This window comes from Microtus oregoni, unplaced genomic scaffold, assembly GCF_018167655.1.
Source record: "Microtus oregoni isolate MIOR12 unplaced genomic scaffold, Mior012 000011F_ref0000422, whole genome shotgun sequence".
In the NCBI taxonomy this organism is placed as follows: Eukaryota; Metazoa; Chordata; class Mammalia; order Rodentia; family Cricetidae; genus Microtus; species Microtus oregoni.
Window position 1 is genome coordinate 33,929,536 of NW_024543070.1, and position 22,763 is coordinate 33,952,298.

The window sequence follows — 22,763 nt, forward strand, 5'->3', positions numbered from 1 at the left end:
CTTAGAACAGGGATTTGTTTTCTGCTGGGCCGTGACAACAAGTGTCTAGGCTTTCTCTGGATGTCCTATGATACAGTCTCCCTCAGCCATGCTTCAGCTTTTGTATTTTCTTGGATAATGTCATTAAAGCTCATGTGGTCATAGTTCATCTTCTGTGCTGTCTCTGTCTTCTTCCTTAAGAGGCTGAAACTTATGTAGATCTCTTCTGCATCTCTTACATGAATTGTGTAGTGTTTGAATTGGGGTCATCTGTAATAATTGAATTTGTGTTCTGTTTTCAAATGGGTTCCTTATTGTTTGCCTTTGCATACTTGCAGACTTTTGTGGACAGATAATTTTTTCTGCTTTGATTACAAATGCTGCCCCTGCCAAAATCAGCTGATGTGATGAAGGTGGTCTCTTGCTGGTATTTGTGTTTGAATCCATGTTTCCATCTCTGTTTCTTCCATGTTCAACTCTGTGGATCTCTGAGACTTTGTGTGAAGTGCTGAAACCTACCAGAAGTGCACGGTCTGGAGGAGTCACTCCTGTCCTCTGCCATTACTTTTAGGATTAGACCTAGTTGGATGTCACATTTAGTACTTGGGTAGCAGATTGGCATTTTTCAAGTCTATTTGAGAAGAGATCTGTCAGCTAAACAACAGTGAAAAGAGTGGAGAAAGAAGGGACTCAGAGTTTAGAGTCCTTTGGATAAAAAAATAAATGTTCTATTTTCCAAGTGGTATAAATTCAGCAGGAACTCTACATTGGTACTTTGGTATTTGTTGTTTTTTTTTTATTGTCTCTATCCAATGCCAGTAGGAAACAGTCTAAGTGACTGACATCAAGTGCACCATCATCATGTGATTGGTGGCCTGAGAGAGAAGGTCCAAGGATACTGCCCTTTTCAGGAACTTCAGTTTAGAGGCTGTGCATGCATGCACTTGTGTGTCCCAAGGCTCTGTAGTGACACGTTCTTTCTCTGCTCAGGTAGTTTTTCAGGGTCATCTCTGAGGAAAGAGAGGCATAGGTGACATTTTTACACTATCCAGAAACACATAGCATGAATGTATGCTGGAGAATTAAAGATAACATACATTGGACAGCTTTCCTATGGGGTCCTTCTGTTATCCTCAGATCTTGATGACAATTGGAGCAGGTTCTGAAGCTGGATGCTGGAACATGAGCCATCTCACTGCCCTGCACAGAATGTCCTCCTGAAGCTGTGTAGCACTTCTGAGCGTTCCTGAACTCGGAGATGACCTTTTTCATCACTGACACCAGTGTTGAGTGTGCAAGTCCTCAGGTTAGGAATCCTCTGGGTCAGGATTCAGGATGTGGCCAGGCACCAACAAAAGAAGGAATATTGTAGATCAGTGAGGAAACTGGCTGAGAGTTCCACATCTATAAACACAAGATTTGTGGATTTGACAGATAATAACAGGTTTACTTTATGAAATTCAGGGATTAAGAGGCAGGTATAATGCTCATTGCCATCCAAGGTGACCATCCTTAGTCCATTAGGGTTTCATCAGGGGCATCAGAGGGCAGGGAATGATTTCTCATGGCAGCCCTGCAACTTTCAGGAATCAGGCTCTGGGAACAAAGGAGGAAAAACATTTTCCCACCAACTTGTTTAAACATAGGCACTCTGCCTCCTGCACCTCATCTCACGTCCTCTTGTCTACATTAGACAGGATACATACTTGGTGAAAATGAGCTTCCACAAAATATGATGTCCCAAAGAACCTGCAGATAATAGGAGAGAAAGGTGACCAATAAGGCATCTTGAGTTGACTTGGGGAACTCCATGAGACCCACCTCTACCAGACTCTTCATCGTGGCTGTGTCAAGCAGCCAGTGGGTACTTAAGCATTGTGCCAACCAAATATGTTATGTCCAGAAGAGCATCTAAGGACTCAGCTTTGTGCTCTGTGACAGCTTTGGGATGATGTGTGTGAAGTTCCTTCTTCAAGCAGCTGGTAATAATAGACCCTGCCCTTGCTCCATCCAACAGAGAGGAGGTAAAGGAGGGAAGTAATGGATGTGGGGGTCAGAAACTCAGCCGACTTCTGTTCTCTCAGGTAAAAGACTAAAGGTAGAAACTTGCCTTTAGTATCAGGAAAAGTCATCATTAGACCCAAGGTAAATGTCAAAATAAACATCACAACTGAGGATACTGAGATTTGCTTTTGTAGAGTCTGTCATGTGAGTCTGGAGACCACGATTCTCATTGATTATATCTCCCGGGTTTCACTGACCTGGCTATAGCACCCAAGTCCGCCTTCCCAGGCACTACATTCAGTAAAGTATATCACGAATGATACTTGCCTTAGTGATCACCACTGATGCAGAGCAGGTATGGCCACATAAATAAGAAGGTCTGCCACTCCAGTCTGGTTTTCCTTGCAAGGATGTGTGCACTCTGGTTGTCATGGTTCTTCAACCGAGTACAGACTAAGCATCTTGCCAGTTGCAGTGATTGTTCTTCAATACAGGGGTAAGATGATGTTCACCTGTTATACATAAACGGCTCCTCCAAAACAGCTAGGGGAAGAGGGGAAAGATGAGCTACTTGCCACAATTTATACCAAGATCACTCTGAATCCATGATTCTGTTTTGTGTCCTTTTACCTTTGTTCCTCTGCATCTTGAGCTTAATGACCACGTCCCTTGGAGTTGAAAACGGTTGACTCTGGCAGCCTCATGCTTATCTTTCTGTGGATCAGTATTGAAGGCGTAAGTCATAAACAATGCCACACCAGTTTGGAATTATGATTAATAGGGTGGTATTTATTTAAAGGGGAAATAACTTACAAATCACCGTCAGCCCTCTGCGCAACCAGGAAGGGAGTCTAGTCGCCAGCGGAGCAGGAAGTGAAGAGAGAGAGTAGAGGGAAGTGGCAGCTTTTTTAAAGGGAGAGAGACCACACCCCAATGGGCTGGTATCTCAGCGGCGATAGGCTGGAGGAGTGGGAGGACCTCCCGTAACACCTCCCCCTTTTGTTTAAATAAGAGAGTTCTAAACCTACTATGAAATTATATACAATAAGTACAAATATCCTATTCTAACTAGCTTAGGTCTTGTATAATAAATAACTTGGCCAAGTCATGAGAGAAAGTAACTACATTTATATAGTCTTCTACCCCATCGAAGATCTGAGAAGGGAAATAATGTTACCTGGGTAATTAGGAAGTTCAGTAAAACAACTTCCAAAACATGCAACAAATCACAGAGACAACTAGCTACGTAGGCAATCACCCAAAGTCACATTAGCATCGTTGAAGCAACCAACATTGGCTAAGGCCTAACATAACTGACATACCATTTTCAAAGGCAAGCAACTTTTCAAAACTATCTTACCCTGTCTTGGCAGGATATGACAGCCCTGTTTTATCCATTGATGCATGCTCTGTATCTTTGTCAGTGGTTGAGGTATGGGCATTTCTTTGCCCCAAGGCCAGTTCTGCCAAAAAGAAAGGCTCCAGGTGGAGTGTCTTTGGTGTTCAACATTCTCTCAGGAATAGAGTGGTGTTGCCAGGAGCAATTGTGTCTCACTACCACAAAACTCTGAGTTAGATTAAAAGCCATTTTCTACAGCTCTTTGAAGAAGTTGAAGATTATCTATCTATACTGAGTATAATCTCTATATATTTAAAGAACCTGATTAGTCTAATTATAAATGACAAACTTAGATGACTATTAGTCTATATAATTCTCAATATCTATCTAAATTAAAGACTAAGACAATAAACGACTGTGAAACAAATGAGGACAATGACCTCCAAATATAAACAATGTACAAATATACATTGCAGTAGGTAAATATATATCAATGCACAAATATTATATAAGTATCTTAATCAGAGGTAGAAATGTACACTGCAATATGGCAAATATATATATATATATATCAATACAATATATGTCAATGCAATATGGCAAATATATACTATATATATATATATATATCAATACAATATATGTCAATACATAAAAATGTTTTAAACAGAGGGAGAAACATGCATGCATACAATAGTCAATATAATTTAACTTTGTATCAATATACAAGAATCTGTACCAATTTATTTGTCTAAAAACAGTAACTCACAATTACAAATCTATTATCCCATCATTCCTCGTTTTTTTTTTTCAAAATGATCCCTGAGCTTATAAAATTCCTCCCCCAACCCTCGATCGTATACTAATTATAATAAACCCCTAAATGATGTCCCTAAACCCAAGGGCAAACTTTACTGGGAGAGGGGACATCGTCCTCTAGAATTACTTACAGCTGTCATGGGGGGGACGTTCTTTCTGGGGGATCCTGTGAAAGTAAAATGATGGTTAAATTTCAAGATCAATGTCTTTTAAAATTGCCAATAGTCTCTGAGTATTTTGTGCAGGTCTGGCCAAAATGTTGTATAAGATGTGCACCATTTCAGCTAACCAAGTTGGAACTGTCTTGTGCAGCTGGTACCCAAAGCAAGTCTTGTAGTAGCGCTATCAGTATCATGACGTCATATCAACCAGGTGGAGTTGTTGTTATGGGGCCCCATCTTCTTCCTGGAAACTTCAAATGTCACTTCAGGAAATACTCATTGTTCATTATGAAAAACTTAAACATTAATCATATATATATATATTCAATGAAAGACATGATAGATATATTCAATGGAAAGTATGATAGATATGAAGAAAAGCAAAGATGTTTTCTAAACTCCTATTTCTTTCTGTCCCACATCATGGCTCTTGACATGAGACAGAAACTCCAGAAACTCTGGGTTTTTCTCTTACTAACAGGCTTGGAATTAGAGAGGGACTGAGGCAGAGTCCAACTTCAAAACCAGCTTTATAAATTTAGAAATATGGTTTAATTTTACTTACACAACCCATTCAGTTTTCTTTATATTTCCTATTGGGCAGGTATTTTTCCATCTGTCAGTATCCAAACATCCAGGGTCCCTTGAATTTCTCAAAGATGAGTGTTTTCCTGTGGAGATAAGAACAGAACCCTGCGCCCATTCTATATGTTTTTCTTACCACCTGTATGAATATCATCATTGTGGATGAGTTGTCATTTCTCCTTTCCAAGAGGTTTCTCCTCTTCAAATCGAAACTTTATTAATTTTGATGGTATCCACAATTTTTCTTCTCCTGTGGAAACAAGAGCAAAAGCCCTTCCCCAACGTAGCACATCTCCTGGCTTCCACTGAGAGAGGTCAGCACATCTTTGAAATAAATCGGTTGATTTAGTTCAGCAGACTTTTCCATTATCCAATGTCTTTCTGCTGCTGTCGTTCCTTTCTCATTAGCGTTAAGAAAATTCAAGGTTAATAAAGCATTATGTAATCTATTTCTGGGGGTATTTTCAGTCCCTTTCTGTTTGTTCAGCATATCCTTTATAGTATGATTTAATCTTTCTATATCTGCCTGACCTGTAGGATTATTTGGTATACCTGTAATGTGTTTTATATTATAATAATCAAAAAAGCGTTTCATTTTCTTAGATACATATGCTGGACCATTATCTGCCTTTATTTGCGCAGGTATACCCATGATGGCCATAACTTCCAATAAATGTGTGATTACTGAATCAGCCTTTTCTGAGCCCAGGGCAGTAGCCCATTGAAAACCTGAATATGTGTCTATGGTGTGGTGTACATATTTTAATTTACCAAATTCCATAAAGTGGAACACATCCATCAGCCAGATTTCATTTCTCTTAGTACCCTTTGGGTTACTCCCTGCAGGCAATGGTGTTTGATTATAGAAAGAACAAGTAAGACATATCTTTATAATGTCCTTAGCTTGTTGCCAAGTAATGAAAAATTCTTTCTTTAGGCCTTTACTATTGACATGATCCTACTTATGATATTCTGAGGCCTGAAACACACTTCCAATCAATAATTGATCAATCTCAGCATTGCCTTGGGCTAGAGGACCAGGCAGACCTGTATGGGACCGGATGTGTGTTATGTACATCGGACAAAGCCTGTTTCTGATTATGTCTTGTACCTGGATAAACAATGAAGTCAACTCTGTGTCATCTGGTATAAATTCGGTGGTTTCAATATGCAAGATAACTCTTTCTGCATATTGTGAATCTGTAACTATATTAAGAGGTTCTTTAAAATCCCTTAGCATCATAAGAATGGCATATAATTCTGCCTTCTGGACAGAATTATAAGGGCTTTGTTCCACCTTACTCAATTCATCTGACTTGTAACCTGCTTTCCCTGATTTATTTGCATCAGTATAGAACATACGGGCTCCAGTTATTGGAGCATCACGTACAATTCTAGGAAGAATCCAAGAAGTTCTTTTTTTTTTTTACTTAGATTTATTTATTTTTTTTCTTTTTTTATTGAGAAAAGGAGAAAAAAAAACAAGTTTCCACCTCCTCCCAGCCTCCCATTTCCCTCCCCCTCCTCACACCCTACCAAGAAGTTCTTTTTATGAGGTTAAGTCTATCACTTTTGGGATAGTTGCTATTAATTTCTCCCAAAAAATTAGCACAAGCTCTTTGCCACGGTTCATTGTCTTCCCATAACTTTTTTATTTCTTCAGTAGTAAAAGGCACTATAATTTCTGCTGGGTCTATACCTGCTAGTTGACGAAGTCTCAGCTTACCTTTTATAATTAATTCAGAGACTTTTTCCACATAAGTTTTTAATTTTTACTTGGTTTATTAGGTATAAATATCCACTCTAAAATAATATCTTCCCTTTGCATTAGAATCCCTGTAGGAGAAATTCTGGAAGGCAATATGACTAGGATGCAGATAAATTTGGGTTCACCCTATCCACATGTGCCTCCTGTAATTTTTCCTCAATCATTGTCAGTTCCTTTTCTGCTTCAGCTGTCAGTTTTCTTGGACTATTCAAATCTTTATCACCATCTAAGGTTTTGTTTAAATGAACTATTAGATCAGGTGTTATCCCAACAGATGGTCGTAGACTGGAAATTTCTCCTAACAATCTTTGGAAGTCATTAAGAGTCTTTAACTGATCTCTCCTAATTTGTGCCTTTTGCGTTTTAATTTTCTCTAACCCTATTCTGTAACCTAGGTAATTAATAGAATTTCCTCTTTGAATCTTTTCAGGGGCAATTTGTAATCCCCACCTAGGCAAGACTTTCTTAACTTCTTCAAACATCCTTTCTAAAGTTTCTTTATTTGAATCAGATAACAAGATGTCATCCATGTAATGATAAATTATGGACTTGGGGAATTGTTTACGAATTATTTCCAATGGCTTACTTACAAAATATTGGCACAATGTAGGACTATTGAGCATACCCTGGGGAGGATAGACCATTGATATCTCCTATTAGGCTGAGAATTATTATAAGTAGGCACTGTGAAGGCAAATTTTTCTCTATCCTTTTCTTGTAACGGTATAGTGAAAAAACAATCTTTCAAATCAATAACTATTAGAGGCCATCCTTTTGGTAACAGAGAAGGCAAAGGAATTCCAGATTGTAATGGGCCCATAGGTTGAATTACTTTGTTGACAGCTCTTAGATCTGTCACCATTCTCCATTTACCCGATTTCTTTTTTACAACAAACATAGGAGAATTCCAAGGGCTGGTTGATTCTTCAATATGGTGAGAATCTAGATGCTCCTGCACCAGCTGTTTCAATGCCTGTAATTTTACTTCAGCTAGAGGCCACTGTTTGATCCATATTGGCTTCTTAGTTAGCCATTTTAAAGGTAGGGCTGTTGGAACCTCTGAAGGTTTGGTATTTGCTGTATGTTCTTGAACAGCCTGAATGGATGGTGACCTTTTTCCATAATACCTCATCATATTCTTCCCAGAATTTTGAGTTCCTGGAACTACAAGAATGTTAATCTGGGTATTCCATTGCTGTAGCAGGTCATGGCCCCATAAATTTATGGCAATATTGGCTATATATGGCCTTAGTCTTCCTATTTGCCCTTCGGGCCCAATGCATTCAACCCATCTTGTGCTTTGTTTTATACGAGATAGGGTTCCAATTCCCAGGAACTGAACATCTACCTCTTGAAGAGGCCAATTCGGATGCCAAGATTCTGGGGTAATGATACTTACATCGCATCTGTGTCTAATAAGCCTTCAATAAAAGTGCCATTTATACAGACTCTTAGCTTTGGTCATTTATCATTAATAGAAGTCTGCCAAAATATACGTTTACTCTGTCCTACTGGGTTTTTTGACTCATCCTCCACACGCATTTCATCATTTAGACCAGTATTACTTTTTACAGCAGAAATTGGAGCTTTTAATTTTCTTGGTGAGGCACGTTCTCCACTGTGACTGGGAATGACTGGGCCACTGCTGGCTTGGGGGCCTACGAGAGGCCCCTCAAGGAGTTTCCCAACGGTATCAGGTTGCCTTGTTTGTCTGTTGTTGACCTGCATTCATTGGACCAATGTCGGCCTTTACTGCATCTCCTACATATACCTGAAGGACTAGGTATCCTATTTTTGTCATTCCCAGAGGAGATAATATTCCTAGAAATTCTGTGCCTGCAATCCCTTTTCTGATGTCCTAATTTACCACAATTAAAACACCTGACAGTTTGATGTCTCCTCATTGCTGTGGAAATCACTTCTCCTACCCAAGGTTCATCGTTATAGCTAAACGTCTCAACATTCATCGTATGCTGAATCCATTCATCCATAGGTGCTGATCTAGACTTTAAAGGCACAATTATCTTTTTGCATTCTATGTTTGCATTCTCAAAAGCTAGAGATTCAAGAAGTATTCGTCTAGCTTCTGGGTCTGTTACCCCTATGTCCAGAGCCTTAATTAATCTTTGCAAAAAGTCAATAAAGTGTTCTCTCTGTCCCTGCCTAATTCTAGTATATGATTCAACCCTTTTTGCGGGATCTTGTATCTTATTCCAAGCATTTAAAGCTGCTTGGTGACATAGACACAGTATTTCATCATCATAAAGAGCTTGGACCTGTGGATCAGCATATTCTCCTGCACCAAGAATTTGATCTTGGAAACCTCGACACCTTTTGCTCTTCCTTGCTGTTCCATATGTTTGGATTCTTCTCTGAAATAAATTCCAAACATCAAGGAAGGTCCATTATCTAAAACTGCAGACACGAACTGATGGAAATCATGGGGGGTAGCTCTAGCATTAGAAGCCCAAGTCCTTATCATTTCCTTTACATATGCAGAGTGCAAGCCAAAATTAACAATAGCTTGCTTAATTTCTTTCAGATCATTCATTGCTATTGGCGTCCATCTAGCTTCTCTGACTCCCTTTGAGCCTTTAGAAGTTGACACTTTGTCAGAATTAAGTATAGGGTATGCCGCTAAAACCTTGGGTAAGCCAGTTCTAATAGCTGGTGTTGGCATTGTATCCTGTCCTGGTGCCTTATTACTCTGTTCACCAGCTCCAATCATTTCTTCAATCATTTCAAGTCTTTTTATTATTGTCTTTATTATTGTCTCTTTTGAATCCTGAATCTCCTGACCTGCATGAGTTTCTAGTAAAGATTGTATGGTTCTTAGGAGTGCCATGATCTTCCTAAATGATAGAATATTCAAAAGAATACTGAAACCTAGTAACCAGTAAATTAAGTTATCCCCATAGTCATATAAACCTTGCATGATATAACCCATTGTATTGGTAACCAGAACAGTAAAATTTGCGTTGTAAATGAAAACTGCCATATTACTATTATCCAGCAGGTGGCGCTGTTGCCAAGTCGCGATGAAAACAGGGTCCTGTTTCAGAGTCAGCCTAGTATTTGTTAAAAACTGGAAAATGTAAGTTGCTCAACAAAGTAAATGTAATTAAATCAATTCCAGATACGGAACCAGAAACCCAGAATCCAGGGGTAGAGAAGAGCAACCTGGAAGCCGCTTATGCCTCCACGTGACAGAGTCACCCTGAGGGGTTGCAGCTTTCAGCAACCGCGTGCTCTGGTTCGTGCCACTTAAGAGCTGTGCTTGCAAGGGAGATTTAAAAAGGACTCAGAAAAGAGGAAACCACGAGGCAGAGACTACGCGGGCCTGTGGAGTTTAAATCCACATGGGGAGGCCAAGGCCGCTGGCAGTGGCTGAGGAAGGGAGGGCTCCCGCCAAGCCGAACTCGCAGCCGGCAGCCGAGAGGGGAAAGGAGAGGTTCTAAAACCAAACTTTGGGTGCCAACTGAAGGCGTAAGTCATAAACAATGCCACACCAGTTTGGAATTATGATTAATAGGGTGGTATTTATTTAAAGGGGAAAAAACTTACAGATCACCATCAGCCCTCTGCGCAACCAGGAAGGGAGTCTAGTCGCCAGCGGAGCAGGAAGTGAAGAGAGAGAGGAGAGGGAAGTGGCCGCTTTTTTAAAGGGAGAGAGACCACACCCAAATGGGCTAGTATCTTAGCAGCGATAGGCTGGAGTAGTGGGAGGACCTCCCGTAACACAGTATCATGGATACAGCAAATCACAGACACCTCTCCAATACAACTAGTTGAATATTAGTGGGCTCAGTGTTGCCTTCAGCCATGAGATCCACAGATAAGCCCTAGCTTTCAGTCCCTTCTGAGTGGCCATTCTTCATTACATCATTGGTTCTGCGTGGAGAGTATCCATGACAACACTTTCTTTCAACATAACTTTCATAAAAGGATTCTAGCTGAATGCTTCTAATCTATAGTCACAAGTTTCTGTCTAGGTCTGACCCTGATGATGGAATCTAATCAAAAAAGTTGTTTCAAGACTAAAGACTAAGTAATGTGTCCAATGTGTCCATTGTACACCAGGAGATTCAAGTAATATTCACCTTGCAAACTGGAGCATAATTCCAGGATTTCTTCTATAGTGGTATTATTTCCTTCCTGCTTACTGTCGCTTTCCTGTAAGGAGACAAAGATGGTTATGACAAACATCCCACAGTAAAGACTCCTTCAGCAACAGCTAGAATGAACCATCATGTAGTGGGAGAGTCTCCAGTGAAAAGAGGGAAATGGATATAGGCCACCTGCTAACATATTAAAAAGGAAGGGGGAGGGAGAAGGAGATTCACCTCTATCCAGTGTGAAAAAGACATCTCCTTTGGACTTAACCTTGAAGGGAAAGCCCGATGAATGAGTGCTGAAGTTGTATGTCTGGCACATTGGAGCTCCTAATTCAAGGGGGAATTGTGGCAAAGGGCTGCTCTCTGAAAATGATGCTATTGAAGGCCAGCCATTAGACATACCTCCTGTTAACAATCGTTGTCTCTGGAAAAGCCTGTGGTAGATGAAGGCTTACCACCCCCTGTGCTGGACTTCTCTGTTGGAGTACAGACACTCTGTCATCTGGACTTCCTGCACGGCTCCCAATTTGTCTATCTCAGTGAAGAAAACTGCTAACCCAATGTCTCATCCTCTACATTGATTCGATATGTAATATGATAATGACATATGAAAGGCACAGTCTTAAGAACTTGGAACTATATACTTCAGAGTCTTGACTCTTATATCCTTCTGGATCATCTTTTTCCGTTGGCTCTTTTTCTCATACTCTTTTCTGGTCTTTTCAGTTTTCTTCCCTCAAAGCCTATGATGATCTATAATTCTTTCTTCCTTTATCCAATACTACTTCTGGCTGACTCTACAGCCTCTACTTCTCAACCATTAAAGTCTACATTAGCTTAAACAATTCAGGTTAAAAGTGGTGGAAGAGTAGCTTTTGAAATAAGATTTCTTAATTTACCTAAACTAACTATCATGTGATGGTCGCAAAGGACATTATAAAACATGTAGATTAATAAACAATGATGTGCATCTTGGGCACCCCATTTAGCTGTGTGTGTGCACCTGCACTGCTCTCTCCTTCCAGTGGTGCTTCTTCCTTCTGAGAAACATGGCTTTTTCATGAGAGTGGCAGACAGCAGCACAGAAATCTCATACAATTACCAATTCTTTTCTTAACCCTCTTCCAGCCTTTCAACAACTGCTGGCAGAGGCTGCACTTACATCTTTGGGAAGGACACCTTTTAAGTAGTTCTTGGATGTTGTCTGAAGAGAAGATCTCTGAGTTCCTAGGGTTTCAATAGTGCTCATACCCTGAGGTGTCTCCTGTTCCCTTCTTGCAGAGTGTGTACTTTGAGCATCTGAGCTATTCTTCAGTGTGCTCACTTCCTGAGGTGCCTCGCAGGACAAATACTGTATAGAAGAAATGCACTCAGAGACTGGGCATCTTGAGGACCACTCCTTGCAAACCACGCTACCTACTGCCAGACTTCTGCTCAGGAGAGGAGTAGCCTCGGAAGGACTTGTGGGTACTTGGTGGGGAGGATTTTCTTCCTTCAGCAGGCAGCACAAGGCGGCAGGCATGCTCAGGCTTCTGGTCTCCTGCTTGCTAGAACCCTTCTCATCATGCCCCTGATGTTCAGCTAGCAGGGCAAGGGTGGGAAGGGCAGGCTCACTCACTCTCCTCTTAGGAGGAAGGGACATGAGAGGATCTGCTGATGACACAGCCACACAGGCCTGCAAGGAATTAGTGATAGTTTTAGTGTGGTCCTGAGGTGATCCATGGTTTAAAATGAGGTATGTGGCCATGATGTTATTGAATTTTTTCTCACGTAGACAATCACTTATAGCCTTGGGATGGTAGCCCATACCCCACATAGCCTGAACAATGCTGGGATTTGGTTTGTTACAGAATGACTCTGAGGACGATGGGAGTTTCCAAAATTCTTCCCTGTCTCTGATCCACTGGTGCTGCCTAATGTCACATATTTTGGGCCTCTGCTCAGGGTTCACAGTGAACAAGTGCACAATGAGGTGCACAAGCAAACGGTTTTGAAAGAGTGTGTAAGGAATATAGTATATGGGATTTAGCATCACTTCCTTCATATCTGGATAGGTTCTTGCTTTGAATGGGAAGCTCGCTGTCACCATTGCATATAAAACCACTGCCATGCTCCAGATGTCAACTGCCCTTGCATCATACTCTGTGTCATCAAATAACTCTGGAGCGCAATATTCAATTGTGCCACAGAATCCCTTGCACAACTGTCCAGAGCTGACTCTGATGGCCATACCAAAGTCACACAGTTTGATGTTTCTTTTGCCGTCAAGCAGGATGTTATCTAGCTTGATGTCCCTGTGGGCATCATTATCATTATCATGGCAGTAGTGCACTGCACACACAATCTGGCAGAAGATGTGTTGGGCCTCTGTATGCTGAAGAGGACCACCCTCCTCAATGTGTGTGACCAGAGCGCCATGAGCAGCAAACTCCAACACCATATAGGTGTGGTCTTTGCTGTTGATGATGTGGAAGAGCTTTATTATGTACGGGTGATCAAGCTCTTTCATGATGTTTTCTTTCCTATTTTTACCATCACTCTCCTGATCATTCACAAGGATTTTAACTGCGACTTTCATATTTGTGAGGACGTGGCAAGCCAGCTTCACCTCAACAAAGGCCACTTTGCAGCTGCATGCTCTCCTCCTTTATGGTCTTGCTTGAAAGATTCTCGATAATTTCCATGCCAACGCCAACTGAGAAAATCAGATTAAAAACAATGAGAAGTAAGTCACGGGGTAAAGTTTTTAGCTCTCCGTTTCTTCATGGACAAGTGTGACAGATGCAAACAACCTTACAGTGAACTTCTCGGTCATAGAAAATAAGAATATACCAAACTCTAAAGAAATTCTTGAAAACATACTGAAGATGAGAACTAAACCTAAGGAAATAGACCAGAGTGAACAGTGCAATGGCATAAATGCTTGATTATTGAAAGGAATAAGCAAAACAGATACAATCTTACCAAAAATGATCGACGTGGTGAAAATTCAGGTTAAATTTTTTAGTCAAGCTTTGGTCTTGTTAGGGTAAATATTTCTACTTCTAAACAATCATTTGAAAGACTTTTTTTTTTGGCAACTAACAGGGGTTTTATTTTGGTATGGAGATGATACCCTATGTATTCTGTAAACACATCTGAAGACAAAATGAATTAAAAATTCCATGCAAACCTAACCATTTCCGAAAAATTCTTTAGGAGAAATGTTGAATAGTTATTCATTGATAAGTTTTTAATAACCTAATCAATGGAAATCATAGAATTACAAAAACTTTGGAAAAACTTTTAGTATAAGTACATTGTACAGATAGCAAAGGAGAATCAGCATTCCTGCAGAAATAACAAAATCGGAGGGAATAGGAAAAATTGCGATGCACAATTTACAGACGCTGTCCTATGCTGAGGAAAATGAATGTCATTTCTAAGAAAAACATGTTACATTATTAGATTTTAATGTATTCCTTTAGCAGTCTATGCCATCAAATATACTTATTTTTCCTGTCACGAATTGTATATTTTACTCTGAGATAGTTTGGTGAATATAGTGATGTCACTCTTGTCAACACCATAATGAAAAGTGGTCTTTAACTAATGTGGAATATGATTGTGTATTAGTCACTTGCTTTCATGCAAACTCAACTGATCAAGACATTTTTCATAAATCTATGGGATCAATCATACGTTTTAAATCATTTGTACATTTACATCTGGTTTTGAATCTTTAATTTTTTAATCGGTCAATACTTTTGAAGGTTTTACACATGATCATTCAATTTAGATTATTATATTCTTCTCCTTTTTAAAGATCTAGCAACGTCACTTTGAGAGCAGGTTTAACAAGTGTGATGTTTCCTGATAACATAAGAATGAAGCCAATGTCCCAAGGTTTCTGTATTCTCTATATAGAGATATAACAAAAAAGCTACTTAGGAGTTGATAATGTCAACACATTTCTCATTCCAATTCCTCAAATTTCCTAGTCTATTCTCTTTCTATTTTTTAACAGAAAGATGAACTTTTAATTCTTCTCTCATATGTTATACCCTGACTTGACTTTTCACATTCCCCTGCTCCATGCTCTCCCACCTCTTCCCCTAGATTTACCCTCCCTCCACCTCCCCTCAGGAAAGGGCAGGACTCCCAGGGACATCAATGAAACACAGCATAATATGCTTCTATAAAACTGTGCACATACTATCATATCAAGGCTGAACTCAAAACCTGGAAGGAGGAAAAGGTACTATAAGTAGGATAAAGATTTAGCGACCACTTTTCCTACCCTTAAGAATCCCAAAGTAAGATCAAGATTATGGGAAATAACATATATGCACAGGATCTAGGTAAGACCCCTATCCCACAGGCTCTCTAATCTCTTTGAGCCACTATGAGTACCAGTCAATTGATTTTGTAGGCTGGGTATCCATGATGTCCCTGACAAACCTGGTGCTCTGATCTTTCATTTAGAAGTATTTTGGAAAACTATACTCCCATGAATTGTGAAACTGGAGCAAATGGCAAATTTCTAAACATTTGTAATCTCTCAGAACTCAAAAGTTTGTGTATAAAATCCTACACAGATTAGTAATAAGCATTATAGTTCAATATACTTTAAAAAAAAAATCCCAAGAAAATCATTTGGGTTCATTGACATAATTCTGTTCTTTTTCACACCAGAAAATCACAATGCTCACCTCTACTGCCAAGGCTATTGCTATGATGCAAAGTTATTGTTATGTGCTATTGCTGAATACAACACTCATGTATATCAGCCAAGATGGAGTTGTTGACTGGTGTTTCAACTGCTAAAGGACTCACCCCTGATGACCAGCACTCCTGATACAGAAATGTATTCTGCATTCCACTGAAGAAAAAGGTAATCATCATCATCCAGCTACAAACCCTAGGACAACAGTGACCCACTAGCACAATGGACTGATATAATATTGGAATAAGTACAATGGCCGTAACAAGTCACTTTTTGATTGGATTTAAGGCCCTTCCAGGAAATGTACACCATTATTGACACAGCTCACTTGGGCAAGACCCTGAGTGGATAGGACTTAGGCTACAGGAAAACCTTCTACTCTTATTTTGCTACAGCAACACACTGAAAAAAATGATTTTTGTTGACAGCTACACAAAGAGATCAATATCTCAAACAGCACACAACAGTGAAGCCGTCCCAATTGGAAAGTTTGTGAAAACCTTCCCTCTAGTTTCAGGGAGCCAAGGTAGTCAGAAGAGGAGGCAGAAAATCCTCAGGGCCAAATGTAGTAGAAAATACCAAGAAAACAAGGAAACTGATGAACACATGATCTGAAAGAAATTGCAGCAATACATACAAGCGTACAAAGGTTCAAGTCAGATGAGGGCTCTGTCATTGAAAATGGAAAGTAGAACCAGGTTCCATCCCCAGCCAGGAAAACATCAGCATTTGTTTCTAGAAGGCAAAGAAGAATCAATTTCCTCCAATGAATTCTCATTGGGTGACTTAACCACTCCTCCTGGTAGGATACATGTATTGGAATTGTTGTCAAGCACAAAACCAACTGAATAAAAATGTGGTATACTTTTGGACTCATTATCCTTTTCTGGGGACATTTTATAGGTCTTAATTTTTTATTTAAATTTTTCTTTTCCTTTTTTAATAATTGAAAGTTTGTAAGACCAAAAATCTAGATGGTATGAGAAGATAGGAGGGTGTTGGAGAAAATTGGAAAGGGGAAAACAATCAAAATACATTGCTTAGAAGAAATTCACTGATAAAATGTCAAGAAAAAAAGGCTGGTATGAAAGCTCTCATGTATGGATTCTACCTGACTTTCAAAAAGAATTAACTCTAATATTTGTTCAAATATTCAATAAGGAGCAAGAAAGAGACACTTTCTAACATATTCTACATAGCCTAAAGGAGTCTACTACAAGAACTGGTGATCTGAGCTTTTTTTCCCTTAATCCCACACGTTGGAAATAATACCCTGACTTCCACACACAAATTTGGATTTTCATAAGTGTGTGTTGTAATACACTTGTAGATAAGTAAGTAAATGGAGGAAAATAATCTAAAAATAGCATAAAAATAAATTATAAACCAGCAGTCTATGTACTTAGACATGAAAATCCATATTAAAGTACTTGAAATTTACCCTCAAGTTCAACAGCACATGAAAATGGCTTTGTTCATGCTCAAACTCAGTTCATTACTGAAGAACAGAAGGACAACTGTAACATAAAAGTGACAAATAAATATTTGAAGAAGATACAGTTTACAAGGCCTATAGCTCCAATAATCAAATTTAATCAATTTCTAGAAAACAGCAGCCAATGCAGATGACTTTGCTATTTTTGACATGCCTGACACAAAATGTAAATTTTGAGGGACCCTAAAACAAGCCACTGAGGACACAGAAGAGAAGTGTGGTCAACCTGGGGAAGTCCACATTCTTGGGACCTGGGTGTTTCAGTTGTCACAGACTCTTTAGACAAAAGAGTGATGAACAGAGTTTTTGGTAGCTCAGAATCCAGGCTTGGGATCCTCATTAGTCAACCAGCAGGAACAAGGGCTGGTAAAAGTTGGAGAGAGAGAGAGAGAGAGAGAGAGAGAGAGAGAGAGAGAGAGAGAGAGAACAGTGTGGGTCCCATTAAAACAAAACAGCTTGGAAGACAACAGTCATTCAGGCTATACCAAGTGTTGTTTGAGTAGATCAGAAGCGCCTCCTCCAAATTTGCAGCTTCATACACTCTCTGTAGGTACTGCATCTGCCACTGGTGTCCTTGAAGTGAAAGCTCTGCCTTCAACCTTCCAGGACTAGCACCAACTGCCTGACAGCCACCCAACTCGAGCTGTGCATCCAGATTTGTGACCTGATTGGTGACATGTACAGAGCTGAGCCAATCAGATTGGATAGACAGTCGGGACTCTCTCATTTGTCAGGTTGAAATCGTGTGACTCATGTCTGCATGAGAATGCTTGGTAACACACTTTGACTGCACGTGGGGTCCTGTGAGAACAGGATTAGAGAAGAAGGCTTTGTTTCTTTGTGTCTTTTGTGTAGGGACATCCCAGCTAGTCAGCATTACCACCCACACTTCTTCCTTTTCAGGATCACCTTTCAGTTGTGAAAATGGATTTGGTTTCTGAAGGTGAAATTTGTGTTTAGTCTTTTTGTTGTCTTTCCATGGTGAAAGGCTGTATTTGTACAATGTTGTCTTGTGAACACCCATAAATGCAACATCAATAGGACCCCAGGAATTCCTTTCTTCAAAGAAATAATAGTATATAACGAAAAATCATGCACTCTTAAAAGTCCAGCACCATGTCTTGAGTGCATGCAGATCTTTCTTTAAGAGCCCCCTCCTTTCTAAGGAGGCCAATGTTAAGGTCTATGCAAAGACCTTTACTTTATAAACTCGAAAGTTACATTATCAATTAGTCACGGCTTGTTATACTGACACTGCTCATAAATAGCCTAAAATTAAAGCAATTCTAAGCACAACCATATCGAACCACTATTTTTCTCACTGACTTTCCTCATTTCTTGTACTAATTTTGTTATGGACATTTTAATTCATAAATTTCTATTTCTCAACTGTAGCAACTTCTGCAATTTATTCTACAATTTGTATGTTTTCTACTACACTGAGGAAACATAGTCAATCTCTTGGTGAACTTATCTTCCAACCTGGATCTATTTTGAACATTTCTTTAGTATTAGTACCCAATCTGAAACTAGTTTTCTAAGACTGTTGGTTTTTATTTGTTTTTTTTTTGATTGTCACTTGTAAAGAATGTATGTAATTCTCTCCTTCCATCTTGCTTCATTTTTGTGCCAAGAGATGATACCTAGATGTGTGTGTTTATTTATGTGTTTGTGTGTGTAACTGTGTCTATGTATTTTTGCATGTTTGAGAAAGAGAGAGCAAGGGGGAGGGAGAAAATTAATATGTGTGGGCCTTTAATGTAGGACAGAAAGAAAAATAGAGGTCCTGAACCTAGCCCTGTGTATATTTTCAGGGCTACATACCATAGGTTTGGTTGTGTACGCAAAGCAACTTATCAGGAAGAAAAACTTACTCATAGGTGACTTTCATTGTAAGGGGGAAAATACATTGAAAGTTTATGTTTGTGTAAGTTTGTGTGTAAGCAACATGATACATACTAGTGTATTTATGTGTGTGTGCATGCATGCAGGTAAGTGTATTTGTATGTGTGTGTGTGTGCTCATGGGTGCTCCTGTTGTTATTAAAGGAGCACTTCACATGACTTATCACCATCCATGTATGTGTGTTAGTGGCTATAGAAGAGAAGATTCTGAGCAGTACCTGGTACCAAACTATGCATGTGGTGGTTGTGGCTATAAGGTTCTGAAGACCTTTACGTCATGACACCTAGCCCTGCTTGTAAGGCTTTGGTTGGAAAAAATAGGAAATGTAGCAGTACCTGGCATCATGGTCTTGTGTGTGTTTAGGGGGTTTTTACTATGTGTAAATAGACACCTAAGTGGACCCCAAATCACACCAACCTTTCTCTTTTTCATGGTCTCATGCTCTTTTGTTGTTACCTACTCTCTCTCTATTCTTGTGGGTCTTTGCATGTGTTATTAGATGATTCATGGTTTGGAAGTCTGCAGGCCCTGGCATCCATTTGTGTCTGTGTCTGTGAATTTGGCTTAAGATGAGGCTATAATTAGCTGAATGTGATCCCCTTCCATATACGTGACTGAGAGGCTTTGCCTGTGTAGGGGAAAAAGTCAGGAAATGATATAGCATATACTCATATGTGTGTGTGTGTGTGTGTGTGTGTGTGTGTGTGTGTTTGTATGTAACTGTTGCAATAGAATAATTAGTACCTAGCGGGACAGGAGTCCTAGCCATGTGTGAGAAGATTTTGGTGTAAAGGAAAAGTTACCTAACAATACCTAACACCTACTCTGGTATGTTCATGATTGCACTCATGTGTGAATTTATGAGCTTGTGTACTTGTCTGTGAATATGTAGGTTGGTGTGTGTTTGTGTATATATTATGTTGGGCACATGAATGTTTTAATACATTCCATTTTACGTGTAGCTGTAGTGATGCATGAGCATATGCTTTCAGTCTCTGACATACACAAACATTCATGGATCAGGATTAGATTCATCTACTTATAGATTGCCTTACAGACAAACACACACACACACACACACACACACACACACACACACACACACACACAGTGTCTACTGAGTTCCTAAACCTGAATCGTCAAATTATACACACAAATGTACACATGAGGGGGCATTGTCTGCAGGACAGGAAGAAACAAAGAGGCCCTGACACTTAGTCCTGTCAGTGTATTCAGGGTGATATGCCAAGGTTTTGGTTTTGTATTCAAAGGTAGTCTTCAGGAAATGATACTTAGTCATCAGTGACTTTCAGTGTAGGGTTTGAGATACATAGAAGGACTTGACACCCACCAAATTATTTGCCAGGACTGACACCAACTGTCTCTTACCATCCAACTTGCACTGAGTATCCTGATCTTATGGCCTGACCTGACTGGTGATGTGCACGGAACCGAGCAAAGCACATTGGGTAGTCAATCAGGATGCCCTCATCGTTCAAGTTAAATTTAGATGACTTGTGTCTGCTCTACAATGCTTTGGCACTCACCTGTACTGCATTTGGAGTCCTGGGAGAGCAGTGTTACTGCAGAAGGCTTTGCTTCTTTGCTCCTTTTGGCAGGGATATCTCAGCTAGGCCATATCACAACCACACTTCTTCCCTTCCAGGGTCTCCTTTCCATCCTGATAATAGACTTGGTTTCTGAAGGTGGGATTTGTGTTTGATCTGTTTCTAGTCTTTTCTGTGTGAAAGGGTCATCAGGCAATATCTGGGCACCCATATTGTGATCACCCATAAATGGACCATCTATAGGACACAAGGAATCTTATATTTGAATAATTAATATTCTGAAATGAAAAGCAAGGCTCTCTTTAAAATCCTGCCACCTCTCCTTAAATGCATGCAGACCTTTCCCTGAGAGTCCCTCTCTCTTTGTGAATGTCAGTACCTAGGTCTATATAAAAACCTTTACTTTGTAAACTTGTAAAAAAACATCTTAAATAGTCCTTGCTTATTATACCTACACTGGTCACCAATAGACTAAAATTAAAACATTACAAAATATAACCTATCAAAAGCATTATTTTCCTCACTGAATTAATGGTAGAGACCTATAACTGGATATTTAGTAAAACCTACAGAATATATGACATTAAAATTTAGCCAGATATAAACTATGAATTTCAGGAGATGACATGCCAATATAGTTGCAATGATTAGTATAGACAGAATTTTCTCTCCTGCCCGGTTCTGCAGCTATTCAGTTGCAAAGAAACCTACTGGCTTACATTAATTTTAAACTGTTTGGACTATTATCTCAGGCTTATTATTAAGTAGCTCTTACAACTTACATTAACCCATAATTTCTTGTCTATGTTTAGCCACGTGGCTTTATTCTGCATTTGGCTGATTTCTCTGATTGGCTCTGTGTTTCCTCTTCCCAGAATTCTCTTAGACTGGTTTCCCCACCTATATTTCCTGCCTGGCTACTGGTCAATCCGTGTTTTTTTTTTTTTTTTTTTATAGTGTACAAAAGCATTATCACACAGCATTTCCACTTTTTTCTTCTGAAAACAAGAACTCTGAATATAATATCCTTTCTTTAGAAAATTTCCTGAGTAATATCCAAGAAGGCTTGAAACAATACTCTAAACAAAGATCCATAATCCAGTTTTTGGGAATGTGGTCATAGGTTTTGAATCTACTTCCTGCTCATTGGGGTTGCTTGTAACCTTTGAGGACCTTGGGAAAATTTAGGATTACGGTCAAATCCTTACTAGAATATTTGTCAGGCTGGACCATCTCAGCCAGTAGTCTTGAGGCTGTTCTGGATGTAAAACTCAAAGGAACCTACAGGAGAGGATTCTGAAATGCTGGATCATCTGGGCCATCTGTTCCTATTGGGAAATTTTAGCGAGCCTTCCTTAATCAAACTTGATGTTTTTAAACACAGAATTAATTCATAGCTTCTTATTTCCTATGGAAACAAAAGCAAAATCCCTTCTACAAAGTAAAATAACTTTTGACTTACATTTTGAACTCCAGGCATTTTCAAAATATATAGGTTAGATTAATCCAGTAGCATTTATAGTCAAATGTTTTTAGCTGTTGTTGCTCCTTCCTCTGCAGTCAAACAATTTGAAGACAACACAATAACATATAGTATCAAGATTCTCTATGTATTTTCCATCTTTGTGAGGCTTTCTTTCATGTTTATTTTTTGTTTTTAGAGACAGGGTTTCTCTATATATCTTTGGCTGTCCTGGAACTCACTCTTTATATCAGACTGGTCTCAGATTCATAAAGGTCTGCCTGGTTCTGCCTCCCAAGTGTTGGGATTAAAAGTGTGCCACCACACCTGACTACTCCTTTTTCAAAGCACTTTCTCTACCTGTTTTTTCTCTCCCAAGCCTACATATATTTTTAAACACACTTTAAACCATTTAGAGTGTATTTTTAAATCTGAATCTTTCTTACTGTTTATCTATCTCTGTTTTTTTTTTTCTGACCACATGGATCTTTAATCTGCTAAGCATTACAACTAGAATTAAAGCTGTGGCTTTGGTGGCTGGCTCCTATGTATTCCTTAGTTTTTTTTTGAGATTTTAACTTCAACAGACACTTCAGTGAGTCACATTTATTTCCACAGCTCTTTGCAGTTTCTAGGTCCATGCCACCAGCAAGAAACCTGATGGCAGTCACTCATAATCAGCATTTAAGTGTTTGGTGGCACAACCTCCTAAGAGAGCTGTGAGGTTTTCACCACTAACCGCGAATCAGGAAGCCTCTCTTAAAGGAGCTGTGCCTCTGTTTGCTGCCAGCAAACAGAGCCCACTGGAGTAAAGACAGTTACCAAGAAGTTCAATTTACTCTGTTCTTGTCTGTCTCG

At 39.4% G+C, this 22,763-nt stretch overlaps 1 protein-coding gene across 1 annotated transcript; it reads right to left on the bottom strand.

Annotated features, from left to right (window-relative positions):
* Nucleotides 1-11,902: 11,902 nt before the first annotated feature.
* Nucleotides 11,903-13,348, bottom strand: LOC121453184 (sperm motility kinase X-like). Its single transcript, XM_041659719.1, has one exon. It carries the CDS (start codon nt 13,346-13,348, stop codon nt 11,903-11,905), a length of 1,446 nt encoding a protein of 481 aa, XP_041515653.1.
* Nucleotides 13,349-22,763: the final 9,415 nt, after the last annotated feature.